The 18,444-nt window shown below is 38.5% G+C and overlaps 1 protein-coding gene across 1 annotated transcript in view; it reads right to left on the bottom strand.

Moving 5' to 3' along the window:
• The window catches only part of LOC144043497 (contactin-associated protein-like 4), a 92,288-nt gene that overhangs the window by 62,383 nt on the left and 11,461 nt on the right, over positions 1-18,444 (bottom strand). Inside the window, exon 2 of the mRNA XM_077557198.1 lies at positions 11,425-11,535. Within this exon, the coding sequence (XP_077413324.1) occupies positions 11,425-11,535 (111 nt within the window). The remainder of the gene's footprint in view (positions 1-11,424; positions 11,536-18,444) is intronic.

The raw sequence follows: 18,444 nt of genomic DNA, 5'->3' as shown, positions 1-18,444 counted from the left end.
AAAGGAGGGGGTAGAAGTCAATCCATGAGTTTGGAGATGTACCAGAGGAGGAACGTCACCTGTGTATGAGACGCCAAGACTCAATGGGGGGCTTGAAGTCAACCCACAAATTTGGAGTGGACCAAAACAGGTATGCCACCTGTGTGTAAGGTACTGATGGGGTGGGTGTTTAAAGTAGATTTGTATTTTTTTCTGGCTAGCAATGTAGCATCAGAGGAATATCGATGCCGGAGTGTAAGGTACCGAAGACAGTTGGGGGGCGGTTACAGTTGACCCATTAATTGCTCTGGTTTTACCATAGTATCAGAGGCGGAACACATCTGTGTGTAAGGTACCAATGGGGATGAGGCGGTTAGAGGCCAACCCATTAAATTGCATGTGCAAGGGTAGAATGCCACTTGTGTGTAAGGTACCCCCCAAAAATAGGTGGCTTGAAGCCAACCCATGAATTTGTAGGTGTACCAGAGGTGGCACACTGCCTGTGCGTAAGGTACCAAATGTGGGATGGATGTTCTGTGAATTTTCAGGCTTTTGGTGTAGCCTCTGAAGCAAAATGCTGGCGATGTGTAAGGTATGAAGTCAACCTGCAAATTTGCCAGCTTCAGAAATTTCCACCTGTGTGTAAGGTATCAAGATGGGGGTTGAAGTTGACTTCACTGAGTCTGATGTAGTATCAGAGGCTGAATGCCACTTATGGGTATGAGTGAATTTAGAAGTATGACAGAGGAGCAACACCATCTGTGTGCAAGGCATCAAAACAAAATAGGGGGCTTAAAGAAATTCTATGAATTTGGAAATGTACCTTAGGTGGCATGACGACTGTGTGGAAGGTACCTATTGATTAAAGTAAAACAAATTCTGGCTTCTGATTTAGCAACTGAGGCAGAACACTGGCTGTGTATAAGGTAGAAATGAGGGAGGAAGGGGTTGAAGTCTACACATGAATTTACCAGCATTCAAATTCACCTCCTGTGTGTAAGGGGCTTCAACCAGAGTGTAAAATTTACAGTAAAATCTGACTCTCACTGACACACTCTTTTGTGTTTAATTAAAGCAACTGTCACTAACCTTGTTGAAAATAAAAATACACCATGACGTCTCTGATAGGCCAACTTGCTGTGTGAAAGGGCCCTAAAAAGTCACCTTCATGCTTCTTTGCAGCTTTAAATTCAGAAGGCTGCTGGTGTTGTTTTGAATGCAGCGCGTCACATTTCCATTCGTCTTCATAACGTCAACAGACGGCGCAACTCTACCAAATCCCCAACGAGAGTCCCGCGTGAAAGGTGCCACCGACGCACCTTTTAATTCCCATTCATCACCTGCGCTTGACAATCTCGTTTGATCACTCGTCCGACCAGACCTTGACGTCTGGATTCCAAAGTGGTGGCAGCACGGACGGCTAGCGAGATTCTCTTGAAAGCACGTGACCGTTTGTTTTTCTATCGCCAGACAAATTTTTCATTTGCAAACGTTCTCACGGACAAAAGCAAAGTGATCGGCCTCGGCTGAGGTCTGCACTACAAAATGACCTCCCCCAAGTTTACTCCTTAGCCACCCCCCCCTCGCCCCCCCATTTTTTAACTCAAATGTCACGTCTTTCCTCTTGTTAACAGAGCTCTTGTTGGTTGAGCTGATTTTGAGTGGACGGATGAATTATTACGATGCACAGAGCGACATTGTGTCCGATGCTGAAGGCTCTCTCTATTAATTAAAACCGGAAAATGTAAACGTTGACGTGAACTTTGAAGGGTTAAAAGGGCAAACTCTAATAAGCTGCAGACGTCGAGACAGCGAGCGGACGCTTTGACCTTTTCCGCAAAACGCAGGTATTAAAGGAAAACGGGGGAAGGAAATGGACGTATGCCCTGTGGGACACCTTTGGAAAACTTCAGTGCTGCCTGTTCATTGCAGTGAGATGGAGGCAGATGCAGTAATATTAACCCTCTTTTTAGCACTGAGCTACGACAGAGACTTATTGTTATAAGAGAATGTTTTCATTATGTGTATTATTTGTACTTTATTAGTATGTTGTATGTTGCTTTTGTTTGGTGTCCCTGAGTGGACTATTAAAACCGTATCTTTATTAATAAGCTGATTTATTTATAACATTTTAGAGATTTGTTATATCCAAATATTACAAATTCATTAGCATTATTTTTCATCAGGGATCAAATTTAAAAAAAAATAAATCACAAATTAATTATTTGTTATAAATTATTATTTCTATATTTTTTTATTTAACTGTGTTGTATTTTTATACTGTATTTATTTAAAATATATCTATTTTAATTTAGCTATCCATCCATCCATCCATTTTCTTAACTGCTTTTTCCTCACAAGGGTCGCGGGGTGCAGGAGCCCATCCCAGCCAGCCTCGGGCAGTAGGCGGAGTACACTGTGAACTGGATGCCAGCCAATTGCAGTTAATTTAGCTATTTAGTGCATTTTAATTTCATTTAAAGATTCATTAGAATTAATTTAAGTTGTATTAGTGTTTTGACTTTGCCATTTAAAGCCCTTTTACAAAAGTGTAATGTAGTTTGGTTATATTGATTATAACTTATTTTTTAATTACTCTATTATCATAGTTTTTAGTTTAATGTAAGTGTCAGATTATAATTTATTGTAAATGTTTTGATATAGATTTTATTTAATCTAATTACGTTTTTATTTTAATTCACTGCAATTGCGCTTATTTTAATTTGATTTAATATAATTGTAATTATCTTTAATTTACTGTGAATGTATTTTTTTCATCTTCATTTAAAACAATTTCACGTATTAATTCAGTTGGATGTAAATGTTTTTTTTACTTCATATAATGTAATTTTGCTATCCAAATCTAATTTAAATGTATTTATTTTGATTGAATTTAATGTAGGATAATTGTATATACGTATTATAATTTAATTTGATGTCATTGCTGTTATTGTGATGAATTGGATTCATAAATCATTAATTTTAATGTGATTTATTTAATGTAATTCAATGTCACACATTTGATTTATTTGAATGTCCTTTTTTTCCCATTTACTTTTTCTATTCCTTAAGTGAGCCAACATGTTTGCCAGGTTTCTTTGAATTACAAACAAATCTAAAGTGGACAAATCCTCATGGAACAGATGGCGGCGGACCTTTTGGCCGTCTGCTCTTTATCAAGTGTGAATTCCGAGTGTATTACGCTGTCACTTCGCTCCCGCCGTCAACTGACACCTGACACCTGACACCTCTCAATTTGTCTGTCTCGGACTAGCGGAGCGGAGCCCTCGTAACGAGGAACAAGGACGCCGGCGCAGATGGACGACCGCCAAGACGACAATGACGACGGAGACGACCAATAAGACAACCGCCGAGACGACGTCTGTCGCGTGGACGTCAGGCTAACAAAGATGTTTAATAATGCAAAGATATTCCAGCTGCCGCCACAAAAGGTAACCAGGAGAGTGAAAGGATAACCTGAGTGGTTGCCAGGTCTCATTTAGACTCATAATCAAGTCACTTACTTACTTACTTACTTACTTACTTACTTACTTACTTACTTACTTACTTACTTACTTACTTACTTACTTACTTACTTACTTACTTACTTACTTACTTACTTACTTGCTTGCTTGCTTACTTACTTAGCTTCTGCCAAAGAACCCCATGAAGAGTAGCTTATGGTGATCCAAAATAGTAAATAATAAATAAACTAACTTTGAGTAGTTACCTTCCTCAGCGTTTTTTGTTGTTGTTACTTCCATCAACTAGCTACTTATTTCAACTAGTTAACATGAGTAGTTATTTGCTTTACCTGCAAAGTAGTTATTACTTGCTTACTCACTTTCTGTGGTTTGTTAGTTACTGTATTGCAGTTAGGTAGTTACTGAAGTTATTGACATAGTTTGCTATTGCACTTAATGTGATATTGTGGTTTGCGTTAGTTTATAGTTTGTTACTTTAGTCGTTAGTTACTGCAGGAATTTAATAGTTAGTTTGTTACAGTAGTTAGTCCATTCGTTACTGTAGTCACTTACTGTTAGTTCTTTAGTACCAGATTTCGTTTGTTAGTTACTGTAATTATATTTTAGTTTTTGTAGTTAGTTTTTTTTACTTAGTTGCATAGTTACTTTATTTAGCTTCCTACTGTTGTATTTCTTTTTGTAGTTGTTATTGTAGTTATCGTATTTAGTTCATTACTGTTACTGTAGTTAAGTTTTTTAAATATATATATAGTTACTGCAGTTTTTTAGTTACTGAAGGAATTTAGCTGGTTACTCAGTGAAATACATAGTTCATTGCAATTAGTTTGTTACCTAGTTAAAGTCATCTTCTTACTGCAATTAGCTAAGAAGCTAACTGGAGTTGGTTACATATTGTTGCTACATTTTGTTTGTTGTTCTAGTAAGTTAATGCATAGTTACCAACTGAAGTTAGTAGCGTAGTTATTTACTATAGTTGGTTGCATGGTTACTGTATTTAGATATTTGTACTCTAGTTAGCTACATATTTGTTACCAGTAATTAGTTACTGTAGTTATCAAGTTGCATAGTTAGCATCTGTAGTTGTTTGTTTCCATAATAAGTTACTGTAGTTAGTTCCTTAGTTTTTCCACTCATTACTGTGTAGTTATATCTGTTGTAGTCAAATGTTAACTGAATTATTGTATACAGTTTAGTCATACAGTCAGTAGCATAGAGTGAGTCATTTGCTACTTGATTCGCCGTCTCTCAACCGCTGCCACATAGCAGCTTGTAATTAAACTTTAATTATACTTTTAAATCCAAGTCCTTTGGGGGGAAAAAAAGCGATTACAGCAGCACAATTATTTTCTTGAAGTCGGTGTAATTGCGTCGCCATGGCGTGGGAGCGTCAAGAAGCGCTCAGACATAAAGGCCGCTATTAACATTTGGCACGCGGCACTGGAGCTGGATTGCTACGTTAGCGATGCGCTAACTGTTACAGTGGCGAGCAATTACGGCAAGATACTTCAAAAAAGAGTGGGGGGGAAAGGAAAAAGATCTTTTGTTCCAGTTGGAAAAGAGATTCTTGTTCAAGATGAGGAAACGCTGCCAAACAAAGACTGCAGCTTGTTAAGAATTCTAACTTTACACAGACGATAAAAATAACACAATAGGCCTAACCGTTTTGATTGGCACTCAGAGACATTCATCCAACTCAGCGCTTAATTATTGACCTTGTTTGCACTGCAGGGAGATCGTTAGCTGGTTAGCTACTTTGTTTCTTAGTGACTAGATATACTGTATATAGTTTATTACCAGATTTACTTACTGTAATTCATTTATTCCTCTGTTACTTAACTGAAGTTAAATAGTTAGTAATTAGATCATTACTGTAGTTAGTCAATTTGTTACCGGAGTCAATTAGTTAGTTAACCTCATAGGATTAAATAGCTTTTTTATAAAATAAATAAACTGGTAAAATGTACTCAAACTCTCCTTGTAAAATGTTTTTTTTCAAGTAAATATTACTTATTTTTTGACAGTGCAAGATGATAAAAAAATATTCTCATTCATATCATAAGTAATAAATAAAATGGTAAATGTGCGGCGTGCTTTACAACTTGCTTCCCTGGCGAGACAAAAGTTTTTTTCTAAAGATAACAGTTCAAAGTGGACTTATTCAAACGAGCTCCAGTTTTTGCAGGTGTATTATTTATTCTGATTTAGTTTTTTTGATTTTTCATTTATATTATACATTTATTTTCAAGGCAAATATTTATTTTTATGTTTAATTTGAATTCAAAAGAAGACAATGCCCTGATAATGAAATGCTCAAATTAAGGAGATTAATATAAAAGATTTCCAATCAATAATCAGTTACATTACGTTCTACTTTTGAAGAATCATCAACAAGAGGTATGAGTGTGGGGCTACTCCTGCTATGACGCAAAGGTTCGAGGGTACAAAAGACAAAAACAGTCGGGAACCACCACCATATAGGACAACATGGCTTGGCAAAGACCTGTCCTCTCCCGAGTCTGCTTGTTTGTTTGTTTAGTTGTTGTTGTTGTAAGACGCGATTAAAGGTGAGGTGAGGCAGACGAAAGAAAGGATTTGTGAAATATTGCTGACAGGAAACAAAGCTCATTTAGCATCCTGACGATGGGAGTGAGAATCTATGTTGATAAAATGCACATTTAAGAGCGACGCAATCACCAGGGCGTCACTCACACAATCCATGTTCATTTACGCTCAGGCTGGGATCCTCCATCCTCCTCACAGCACACACAGGAACACTTCATCTATTGATTCCTTCACTCGCTTAATACACACACATAGTCCCCTTGTCTTTGCTACATCGTGGGGCCCATACACGCGTGTTTTTCCAGGTTTAACTAACATTGTGGGGACCGATTTCAAATTGTGGGAACATTTTGGTGGTCCCCACAAGTTCAGACCTCTTTTTGAGGGTCAAGACTTGGTTTTAGAGTTTAGGTTTGTATTGGGTTATGGTTGAGGTTAGGGTAAGGAATGGGGGCAGGCAATCATTTTTGATGGTTGGGGTTAGGGGGAGGGGCTAGGAAATGCATTATGTCAATGATAATCCCCCACTATGATACAAAGACAAGTTTGTGTGTGTTTACATTTTCTGGGTTTTTACTATCATTGTGGGGACCTTGTGGGACATTTTGGTGGTCCCCATGAGTCCAAACCTCTTTTTGAGGGTCAAAAAGGGTTTTAGAGTTTAGGTTTGAATTCGGTTATGGTTGAGGCTAGGGTAAGAAATGGGGGTAGCCAATCATTTTTGAAGGTTGGGGTTAGGGGGAGGGGCAAGGAAATGCATTATGTCAATTTGATGGCCCCACAAAGATAGTAAAACATACATGTGTGTGTGTGTGTGTGTGTGTGTGTGCGTGCGTGCGTGTGTGTGTGTGTGTGTGTGCGTGCAATCCTGCAGTAAGTTAGCTTTTACTGCAGTTTATACGTTTGTTACTGTAGTCGGTGAATTGTATAGTTTGTCACTGCAGTTAGTTTATCGCGATAGTTTGTTTGCAACTTTGCTTTGTTTTTGTACTTAAAGGTGTACTCAAGGATCTTTTGTCGCTGCGTCTTCCAGGTGGATCATCTTAAAGATTAGTTCTACATCCCTTCAATCAATCTGCCATAACGACGTCGTGCGTGCTCGTTCCTAGCTGCGCATGCGCGCGTCGAGTGTTTGTAGCATGTAGCCGCTGAGCTAAGGAATCAGCCATTCATCGTTGTAGCTCGACCGATGATGAAGATGATGATGAAGATGAGCTCGCTCGTTCCCGACATTTGATCGCCGTTTCCCCCGGAACGAGCAGGAGAGCTGGTAGGATGGTCTTCTGCATGCGCATTTTTTTTGAAGTGACAAACGGACGTTTGACTTCTACTTTTCGAGAAGATCCTTGAATACACCTTTAAGTTGTTGTTGTAGTTCATAATGTAGTTTGTAACTCTAGTTAGTTCATTACTTAGTTGATTAATTATATAGTTCTTTACAGCAGTTAGCTTGTTACTGAAGTGATTTATTTGCAGAGTTGTAGTTATTTTTGTTACTGTAGTTTGTTACCTACAATTACATTGTTACTATAGTTAGAGCTGCAACTAATTATTATTTTAATAATTGAAAATGGATGGATGGATGATTAATCTGTGGATTAGTTTGTGGATAAAATATATATTTTTTTACTTTTCATCCCTTTAGTCAAAAACATGACATTGTGTGCACAAAATACATAAATTGGTTACGGTTTTGTTGCTGGTTTGGGCTGTAACAGACAGAAAGTCAAAAATGTTGATTATTGTTTTGCCAATGAAAGCAGATGTTTGCAAATGTCACACAAGTAATCTGTCTGCTTTCATGGACAACTACAGAAATCAGAGAGAGTTGAGGGTTGAGAGGCAGAAAGTCCAAGTGGATCATTTTAAGCTGAACAAAGTCTAAAAGATTAAAATGATGTCCAAATTCTGATTCTGAAAAATAATGATCGATTAATCTGATCATCGATTAGTTGTTCCTGTCGCTTAGCGTAAACAGTTAGCTACATTCCTTGGTGTCTTTAGATTTATTCTATGATTAGCTATTACTAAGGTCATTACATTGTCTGTTACTGGAGTTAACTGCTGTAGTTTATTACTGTAGTTCATTCATAGTTCGCTGATATTTTGTCAATGTAGTTTGTTAGTTACTGTAGCATTATTTAATAACATAGTTTGGTGCAGTTGTTTGTTTACGACTGTAGTTATTATTATTATTATTAGGCTGATGATGGTGATGATGATGATTATGCTATTCATACATTATTGTGTGACTAGTTTATATACTTGAGTAACAGCAAAAAATGTTAACTGTAGAATGTAAAACGGGCATTAACGTGTTTTAGCGTTCTTATGTTTTACTGTTAACAGTAGTTCATTATTTTTTTTTTTTACACATGTATGAGATTTAAGAGAGTTAAAAGGCCAGCGGATGACTGTGTAACGCTGTGTGACAAACTACACAGAATTACAACCTGCCTGCACTTTCCACTGGGCTACATGTGCACTATTTGGCTCTTGCCGTCTAATGGAGCGCGCAGCATCTGGAGCACATTAACGGCGTGCTAAGGGGAAACTTTTCACAGGTAAAGAGACAGAGATTTTTTTACAAGAGAGCTTTTATCGGCTGCGGGAGGCCACAAACGTCGGATCGATGCCGCTGCGAACGTCGCTCTGCCAGCTCATTCGCTCCATCAGGCAACGGCAGGCTTGATTTTGTTTTTTTTCTTCTCCTTTTTGTGCTTGTTTGGCTTGCCTCACTTTAACAAAAATCAATGCCCCCCCTCCGGATCCAGCAGTTCCCCTTAATTTCCTTTATCATTCCGACAACAACTTTGTGTGCCAAGACACACTGGAAAGTTTGTGTCGCGCATCCCCCGGGCGGTCTTTTATTGACGCCAATTGTCATGGAGTCTTTACTTTGAATGTAACTTGGGGAAATTTAGATGATTATGCTTAAAGGAAACTAATTAAGCAAGTGTTTCACAATTTAAAACTGTTCCCTGGTGTCTTAAAAACATGTCGGTGGCATTCTTTACTAAAAAATACCCCAAGCATCAAGAATTAATCGTTCATAAGAAGCAAACGTTAAATCACTTAAAGGGGGAATTCAACCCCCTCAAAATATTCTTGACAATAACATGTTTTATGCAGCTCCACTGGTCTAAATAGTATTCTGTTTTTATCAATATCGGATTTTATCATTTTGCCACTTGCTGTCAACTGAAAATGGCATCACAGTTGCTCAGGTCTCAGGTAACGACCAATCACTGCTTACCCGTTTTCTGAAGCTGAGCTGTGATTGGTTGTTACCTGAGACCTGAGCAACTGTGATGTCATCTTCAGTCGACAGCAAGTGGCAAAATGGCCGCCCCCTGTGATGGATAAAATAGGCTGGATTTTGCTTCATAACTCATATTCCACAAATGTAATATTAATTAAAATGTCATGTTTAGACTAGTGAGGTCTCATATAACATATTAGGGTCAAAAAATGTTTAACGTTGCCTATAAAGTGAGCAACCACAGAGATTGTATTGGTTGACGCAGAATTTCATCACCAAACTACTGAATGATGCTTGTGAATTAATGGCGCAGTATGGCACAAAGTACATTTTCATTTATATGTCCCAGGGGATATATTACTGAAAGTTGACTTTTCATTTTTGCATACACATAGTTGTGTCTGAAAATGGTAAATGGTAAATGGACTGAACTTATCTACACCATATGGTGCTCAAAGCACTTTACAACCCATTCACACTTCAGTGTGCTTCCAGCTCCCACTGGAGTAAATTAGGGTTTAGTGTCTTGCTCAAGGACACTTTGGCATGGTCACCAGGGCGGAGGATCAATCCTATGATCCCATCCCATGCTTCTCCCCCCCACAACGTCCCCACAACCCCAAGACGAGACAGAAGACAAAGGTTTCATCCGTTGCCGTGATTGGTCAAAACAAAGGTGAACAAGATGCCGCATCGTCCAATCAGCTCGAAGTTTTGTACAGAATGTCCCGCCTTTACCGCCTTTCCCAAACAAATCAGCGTGGAGCAGTACCAGATTGATATTGTGGATGACTCCCTTGAGTGAATCACTATAGCAATCTGGCTATTGCCAGGTTATCTTTCCCATGGATATAATAGGGGCCCTTGTGGTGAACCCTGGGGGACACCAAGGATTCCTGGTGTATTAGCCCCCAAAGAATTAGATTAGGATGCGTCAGGTGCATAACAACTAGGACTGGTTTAAAAAACGACAACAAATAATTCCTTTTTGAGCCTGATATCGATTCATAAAACCATGAATAGATTATTTTAATATCTCTTTTTCCCATAAATTCATAAGAAAATAGAATTTCAAGGCTGATTTTAAAATATATATATATATATATATATATATATATATACAGTTTTCTTGAAATTTATTGTTGACATGATTTTAAAAGTATTTTCTTACATTTATGAAAGACCTGACTTATTGCACCTCAAGACAATTTTGAATCTTTTAAATTTCTATTTACAATTATTGAATTAGAATTGAGAAAATATTTTCATCTCATTTTTGCTGATGTCAATGTTTGCATAACACTTAAGTGATTATAACACGTGTTATTTTCATGAGTAAACGGAACCATTTAACCAGTTACTGCCTCTGCAAAATTTAATTTGGAATTGAATGTTTGTGGAGTTTTTATCATGTCTTTGATATTTAAGAACAATTTATAAAATGTTCATAATTAATCAATATCGGATTGAATTGAGGTGAATCGAATCGGAAAAAATTGAAATCAAATGGAACTGAACTCAAGTGAATCGAAATCAAATCGATTGAGGAAACTAGAATCGATACCAACCCTAATAACAATACACAATAGCACGAAGCTATAAATATATGAATGACTGCCATGAAAAATGATTTGCCCTCTTCTCAAATTGATCTTTTCCCTACTTTCATGTTTAAGATCATCCAACAAATGTGATTTCATACAAATATAACCCAAGTAAACATAAAATTCAGTTTTATAAATGGTTATTTTATTTTTATTTAGAAAAACTATTCAATGGTACCTGGCCCGTGTGGAAAAGGACTTGATATTTATATTGACATTAAATGTATATTTGTTTCATGATCTTAAACATGAAAGTGGGGAAACTGTGCAAAGTATGGTAAGAATTTGACAAGATGGCAAATACTTTTTCACAGCGCTAAAAAAGTTTAAAGCGTTAAAATGGTCAACTTAAGTGGCATCAGATGCTTTCCAACATATCTATTTTCTATTGAGACATGATAGATGGAACAATGATAAATGAAAGACAACGCTTCAGGGTCCGAGTGGAGATCAATGGGATAATTGTATTTCCATACCGCAGCAGAAAGACGATGTGTCGCTATGACCTTGTCAAGGTGGAATTGCCACTCACCATCTCGTCTGTTCAGCTTGGCGAAGACGGGAGCGTGACTCGCAGACAGCTGGGAGGAGCTTCGGAAGGCCGACGGCGACAGGTTGGACACCAGAGCGCTGTCGCATGCGTCTGTGGATGCAAAACGGTCAAAGTCTGCGTTCATACACAAACATTTGATTTCATCGGAGGCTTCAGTTGTTGTTATGTCTCACCATACTTTTGTTCAACTATAGCATTACTTCTTGTATGTTGGCGTACCAATTCTTAACATGTTTCATTCACATTTTGACTTCTTGTACTTTTGTCTAATTTCTTTCTCAATACTTCTGTACAAGCTCAATTTTCGCTTCCTCTCATGGTCCCAATACTTTTGTCCACATTTTCTTCACTTTTACTCCAACTTCCATTTTCCTTTAGTTGTCCTAATACTTTTGTCTACAGAGATCCAGATTTTTCCAAGTTCTGTTCTTATTCTTTTTTTTTGGGGGGGGGGGTGGTCCCAATCCACATACATCATGTCCAAATTCCTCATTTACACTTCCTGTAGGAACCCCAATATATTTGTGAACACTCTAGTCCAGACATGGTCAAACCCCGGCCCGCGGGCCAAATACGGCCCGTTATGCGTTTCAATCCGGCCCGCCGAACTTATCCAATAAGGCTAGAAAAAAATTCAATATATATATATATATATATACAGTATATATATATATATATTTATATATATTTTTTATTATTATTATTATTTTTTTTATTATTATTATTATTTTTTATTTTATTATTTTTTCTCCAGCTCAGTGGCCGAGTGGGTAGAGTGTCCCCCCTGAGACTGAGAGGTCGTGGGTTCAATTCCCGGCCGGGTCATACCAAAGACTATAAAAATGGGACCGCTTGACACTCAGCATTAAGGGTTGGAATTGGGAGGTTAGCTCACCACATGATTCCCGAGCACGGCGCTGTTGCTGCTCACCGCTCCCTCAGGGGATGGGTCAAATGCGGAGAACAAATTTCGCCCCACTTAGATGGGTGTGACAATCAGTGGATCTTATCTTTACTTATTGGATTTGGACATTTACAGCAGGAGACGGCACGGTTTTGTGTTGAACACAGCAATAATGTCCTGATAGTCCAGAGAATCGGTCAATTCTTTTTTGAAAGAAAGCAGGGACAAAGAGTTCAGTCTATCAGTCAACATTGTGGCACTGTTGCGTGTTTTGATCCTTTTGACAGCTGAAGATAGTCTTTCTACATGCTGTCATGGGTGAGGTGAGGAGCGCGCATGCAGGAGACTGTTGATATTGGTGAATACATCACCGGGGCGTGCGTCGAGCACTTCTATGAGCGTTTCCTCGTTGGCTTTTGGCTTCTTTTTGAGCTGCTGCACAAACACCGTGTGCTATGCGTCCCCCACGGAGATGGAAAAGTGGTCAGAGACGGATTGGATGTACGCGCTTTGTCCTCAGCGCGTGACAGGCAGCAGCGGCTATCATGCAGCCGCATGTGTCACACGGGTTAAAAATGGGTGGGCCAATGGAAAAAAATTCTTTAACTTTACGCCTTGAATTGAAATCTATTAATAATAGATGCAGTCACCAGGTTTGACAGATCACAGTGTATGTGCTATTATAATCTATTTAGATTTCTCCTCCCACTTTGCCAAATAGTGTGTAAATGCCGCATCTCGCATATTCATTGAGGCAAACGTACTACCTGGATTAGGGCTATTTTATAATAATCATAATAATAATACATTTCATTTAAAAACAGCACCTTTCAGAACACCCAAGGTCACTTTACAAAGCATAAAAACACAGCAAAAGTTGAGCTAAAACAATAAAAATGAAGCTATTGGAAAAGCTGTTTTAAATATGTGGATTTTGCACATTTGAAAAACGCAGTCCTAAGTGCACACTATAAGTAAATTGGGTTGTACATTTATCTGTGTTTTTACTGTGCTATGAGGTCCAAATGCTCCTGGTCCGGCCCATCTGTCAAAATTTCAAATCCATTGTGGCCCGCAAGTCAAAAAGTTTGCCCACCCCTGCTCTAGTCTCTACTTTTCAATTTACTGTTGGTGTCCCAAGCCCTTCGTCCAACTACCATTTTCACTTAATTTGGGCGGCCAATACCGGTATCGGCACTGATACCGAAACTTGATATCAGTTCACGCTCATCCCTACTTTTGTCCATTTTCTTCATTTCCTGTAGGGGTCTCAGTACTTCAATCCATATTTTCTTAACTTGTTCGCCAATAAGTCATCCCAATACTTTTGTGCAAAGACCATTTTCACTTCCTTTTGTTGTCCCAATAACTTTCCGTCCCAGCACTTTGGTCCAAACTTCACATTTTCTTCACGTCGGTGCCCTGATACTTTTGTCCACATTTTCTTCACTTATTCAACTTCCCGTATGTGTCCCAATACTTTTGCCAAAACTCCCCTCTGAGGTTGTGAAAAAGAGGAAATGGAGTCAAGTTTTTTTTTTTTTGTCCTTTTAAGAGTCTCCAGAGCGCTGGAGGAAAAACTGATCTAAATACTCGTCGGACTGTTCAAACGGCCAACACGGACGTGACCCCGACTACTTGGTGGAATGTTAAGCAAGCGCACTTTGCTGGCCGTCACAGCACTTGTACTTTTTTCGATGTGTCTGCTGCACTTGAACAAGACGCTGGAGAAACTCATCTCTTTTCCTCATGTTTAACATTCCGGCCATGAATACAACAATAGACATTTCAATTTTTTGAAGACTTAGTCATGGAGAAGATTTGGAGAAATGAAGGTTTCGAGCTAGGGTTAGGAGTTCATATTAGGGTTAAATGTTAGGGTTTGGGGGTTTAAAGGAACAACCATTTAGTCATTTTCAACAGTCAGAACTTCATATTTTCTCTATTATTATTTTATTATTTTTCATATACTGTAGCTTTTTTAAAAAGAAAAAAAGAATGCCATTTGTTGCCTGAAAATAACATCACGTGTGCTCAGGTAATGACAAATCATGGCTCAGTTCACATGACCAAACCCAGAAAACAAGTGAACCGTGATTGGTCGTTTTCTGAACCCTGAGTGATGTCAGTTTTTTTTCGTCTGCAAATGGCACAATGTGTTTTTAAAGGTATGAATTGTACATAAAAAATAATGAAGGGTATCAAATTATAGACAAAATATTAACTTCTTACTGCTGAAAACGGCTAAATGAGTCAAGTAAACTTATTTCATTGATACGATATATTAACCTATTATCGTATCAATAATGAAATAAGTCAAAACATAACGGGTAGGACTAGATACGTTTTCAACTTCTTCCAACTCCCTTTTTGAACATGTAAACTGTAAACTGTGATATTATTGACAAATTTGTCTCCTTCTTCTTCAACTTGTATTTTATACTTGAATTGTGTTTATGTTTATATGTTCAATAAAATTCTAAATTCCGAGTATCCCTTTAAGTTAGAATTTCAAATTAGGGTTGGGGGTTCTGAATAGGGTTTCAAATTAGTGTTCCAAGCCAAGGTCAAATTTCAAATTGTGGTTTTAAAGGATTAGGGATTCAAAGTTGATTTTCACGCTACAACTAGGGTTTCAAACCTGGTGTAAGGTTTCAAATTGTAGAACTGGTGTAAGGTTTCAATCAAGGGTTAGGGTTTTAACTCTTTGACTGCCGTGGGTGCCTGCCGATTTAAGCATTTTGAGTGATCTTTCAAGGTCCACAGAAAATGTTGTATTTGGACTATGGAAACACACATACTACCAAATGAAAGATTGAACTCTCATCTTTCATCAGAAAAAAAAGTTTGTTTCTACCTTATTCCGTTTTTCAGTAATCAACAATAGAAAATGCTTAGTTTCACCCAAATGCTTTGTTTTGAAACAATAAAAGGAGAAAACAAGCTGTTTGTGAAACAATGTTATTTCATGTACTCTAGTGAATTCTACACTTCTTTTTGTCCACAAACACCTAAATAGTGCTTTACTTCTGTAATACACCACCACCAACAATGAAAAAGTGTTTTTAGATTGCAAAATACGTTTATTTACATTCAACAGTGTAACAATTTGACAAAACAATTTCGCAAACTATTTACAAATGTGTGCAACTGTGGTACTATTTACAATTATGCGGATGTTTCAAATACAGTTTTTCTTTTTGTAACACTGCCCTGCGTGCAAGGAGAGGGAGCAGGATTTGCACAACAGATACGTTTCACTTCGATTGTCCGTTTCGCGTGCAGACGTTACACTTTCTTGACCGCCTTTTTTTCCGGGGAATAACAAGTAGCAGACTGTACTCACTCCTCCGATGAATATGCATTGTACTCGGGGCACTCTTCGTCGTCCGATTGAACGTCCGCCTGAGCGTGCTCGCTTGTGCTCCGCGTTTTCCGGTGTTAGCATCGCTAGCCGGTGAGGCTTTATGACGTGGTCATAGCCGCCGCGTCAACGCTTCCAACTTCGGCGTCACCATCATCATCATCGATGATGATCATCGTCGTTAGCAATGTGCTCTTTAGCGTTGGTCGATGCTTTTCGTCTTTGAAAAAAATGCTCAAGCGTGAGCTGCTTGCAACCGGTCGCCATTTTCGCTTCCCATCCCCAGCCATTGTCCCCTCTAGCTCCGCCTCTCGTCTTCTACTGACGCCTACCCAATCTTGTCAAAAGAGAGTCATTGCTGCCATCTAGGGGCCAAAAATAGTCATTAGGCTAACTAGATCTGCTTGAATCTTTCACCACAGCTGGCCAAGGCTTTCCTCCACCCGTTTCCAAAAAAAAAAAAAATTGGAGAACGTCTTTTAACGTCCTTGGCGGCCCTCCGTAGGTTTTTACTAAACGTCATTTAACGTTTTGGGCAGTAAAAGAGTTAAAATACGGTTTTAAATATGGGTTAGGGTTTCAAAATTAAGTTTCATGCTAAGGTTAAGGTTTCAAACCTGGGGTAAGGTTTCAAATTAGGGTTGGGATGCTAAAATGGGGTTTCAAGCCTGGAGTAAGTACTCAAGCCCTAATTAGGGTTAGGATTAAAAAAATTGAGTTTCAAGCTTGGGAAGGGGTTTCGAATTAGGGGTTTCGAGCCAGAGTTGGGATATCAAATTGGGGTTTCAAGCTCGGGGGTATGGTTTCAAATAATGGTTAGAGTTTCTAATTGGGCGTAGGATGCTAAATCTTGGCAGCTTGTTGTTGTTTGTTAACTTTATTGTTCAAAAACATCACTTTTCCCACGGTGACTTTTTCAGGTTTGGGATTGAAAGAAGCCCACACTGTAACTTTTTCATCTTTAAACCAAGACCAGAGATGAGTAGAAGCTCACTACCAACTCAGTCATGACATTTAAAAAAGATTTCAAAGATAAATAGATAGGAACTTTATTCCTCTAATAAAAATAATACATGCATTTTTATAAAGGTCAGCCATTTTAATTGTGTGTAATCTCAATGAAGGATGAAGAAATTAATCTCGGTTCTGCACCAATTGTTGCAGCAGGATACATTATTTTTTGTAAAGGCCAAACAGGAGATACAATTCATCTACTGGAACGCATTTGTCTTCAATAGCAACAAAAAAACATATTCATCTATTCTATCATACCTAATACACAGCAGCTATAGCCTGTACTTAAAATATAGTATTGTATGAATTTGAATCACAAGTCAAGTTTATTCATATAGCCCTTAATCACAAGAATCTCAAAGGGCTTCACATTTGATTTGGCAAATATTAACGTCATAGCTCGCTACTGTGTATCAATCATATCGATTGTTTTTATACGTAAGTCAAAATGTATGCAACTTTTGTGATTTATCAATCAAAATCTATCTAGTATCTACCTGTAATGTATTGCAACAACAATGTATTTGCATTGCATTGCAAAAAGTCACTTGTCTCGAGCCCAGCTGTCTGGAATGCAGCATTTCTGTTCACAGTTTCCATTTTGCTTAGCACTTAAAAGTTGTCAAAAGTCACGAAACAGTTGCAGTCAAGTTGAGTGGGGAAAAAAATAAATCAGCATTTAAGCGTGTCCATCCCGAGATTCTAAATTAATCTGCCCCAGCATTTGAGACTTCTCCAGGCACAATTAAACCCCCCCCGTAACTCATCGAGGCAGGCGAGAGGGAATGAGAACCCACAGCTCATTGTCCACTTTTTCTTTTTTGAATAACAAAGAGCCCGGAGGGTCCAGGACGGAGGCGGGGACCCTGAATACAGATGAGCTCCATCCATCAGCCCCAACAAACACACACACACACACAAGGTCTTGCACTTTGGCGCTCTTTTATGCCTAAAAAAGAAAAGTCCCAAAGCGCTTTGCTGCGTTTTTGGGGTTCATTCCGATCACGTCGGAATGTTGTTTTGGTGATCGCACTCAGGCAGAAAACATCAATGCACAGCTTCCACCTCAGATACTGCTACGATAACACACTTTTATCTTGCCTAAATGAAAAGAAAAAATCATTACATGAAAATAATTACAATATACTACCAGAATTATATCGTAAGCTTAAAGGGGTAAAGTTAAGTCAAACTCATATGGATCAAGTTTGTATGTCATCATTTTACAAATCAAAGTTTTTCAAGAAAGAACTGACATATTTTCAGAAAAATAATGATGTAAAAGATTACCAAAAAAATGACCATAACATCGACATTTTTTGCTGAATTGTACAAGAATAGGGATGATTTTTTTTTAGATGTGTTCCTGTGCCCAGTTTCCAGTGAGTGCACGTAAGAAGGGTTAATGCATCACGGAGGCCGCGTGAAACAACTCCGATCGCCTTTCATGCTGAGAGCTAATCTAGCTCTTAGCTTCGAGTACTTCCTCACATCATTTACATTCCCTGAGTGTGGATGGAACAAGCTGATTAAGACTGTTGCATTATTCAACAGGAGCCGGCGTGTGTGCGTGCGCGCGTGTGTGTGTGTGTGTGTGTGTGTGTGTATGTGGGTGTGTGCGTGCGTGTGTGTGTGTGTGTGTGTGTGTGTGTGGCCAAGGCGTTAATTGATTAATTGAAATGCAGAGGCGCTAACAAACAGCCCGAAGGTGAAGACA

The sequence above is a fragment of the Vanacampus margaritifer genome, chromosome 2, assembly GCF_051991255.1.
Source record: "Vanacampus margaritifer isolate UIUO_Vmar chromosome 2, RoL_Vmar_1.0, whole genome shotgun sequence".
Lineage (NCBI taxonomy): Eukaryota > Metazoa > Chordata > Actinopteri > Syngnathiformes > Syngnathidae > Vanacampus > Vanacampus margaritifer.
Note: the sequence above shows the minus strand (reverse complement) of the source record. Positions and strands in the feature narration are given on the sequence as shown.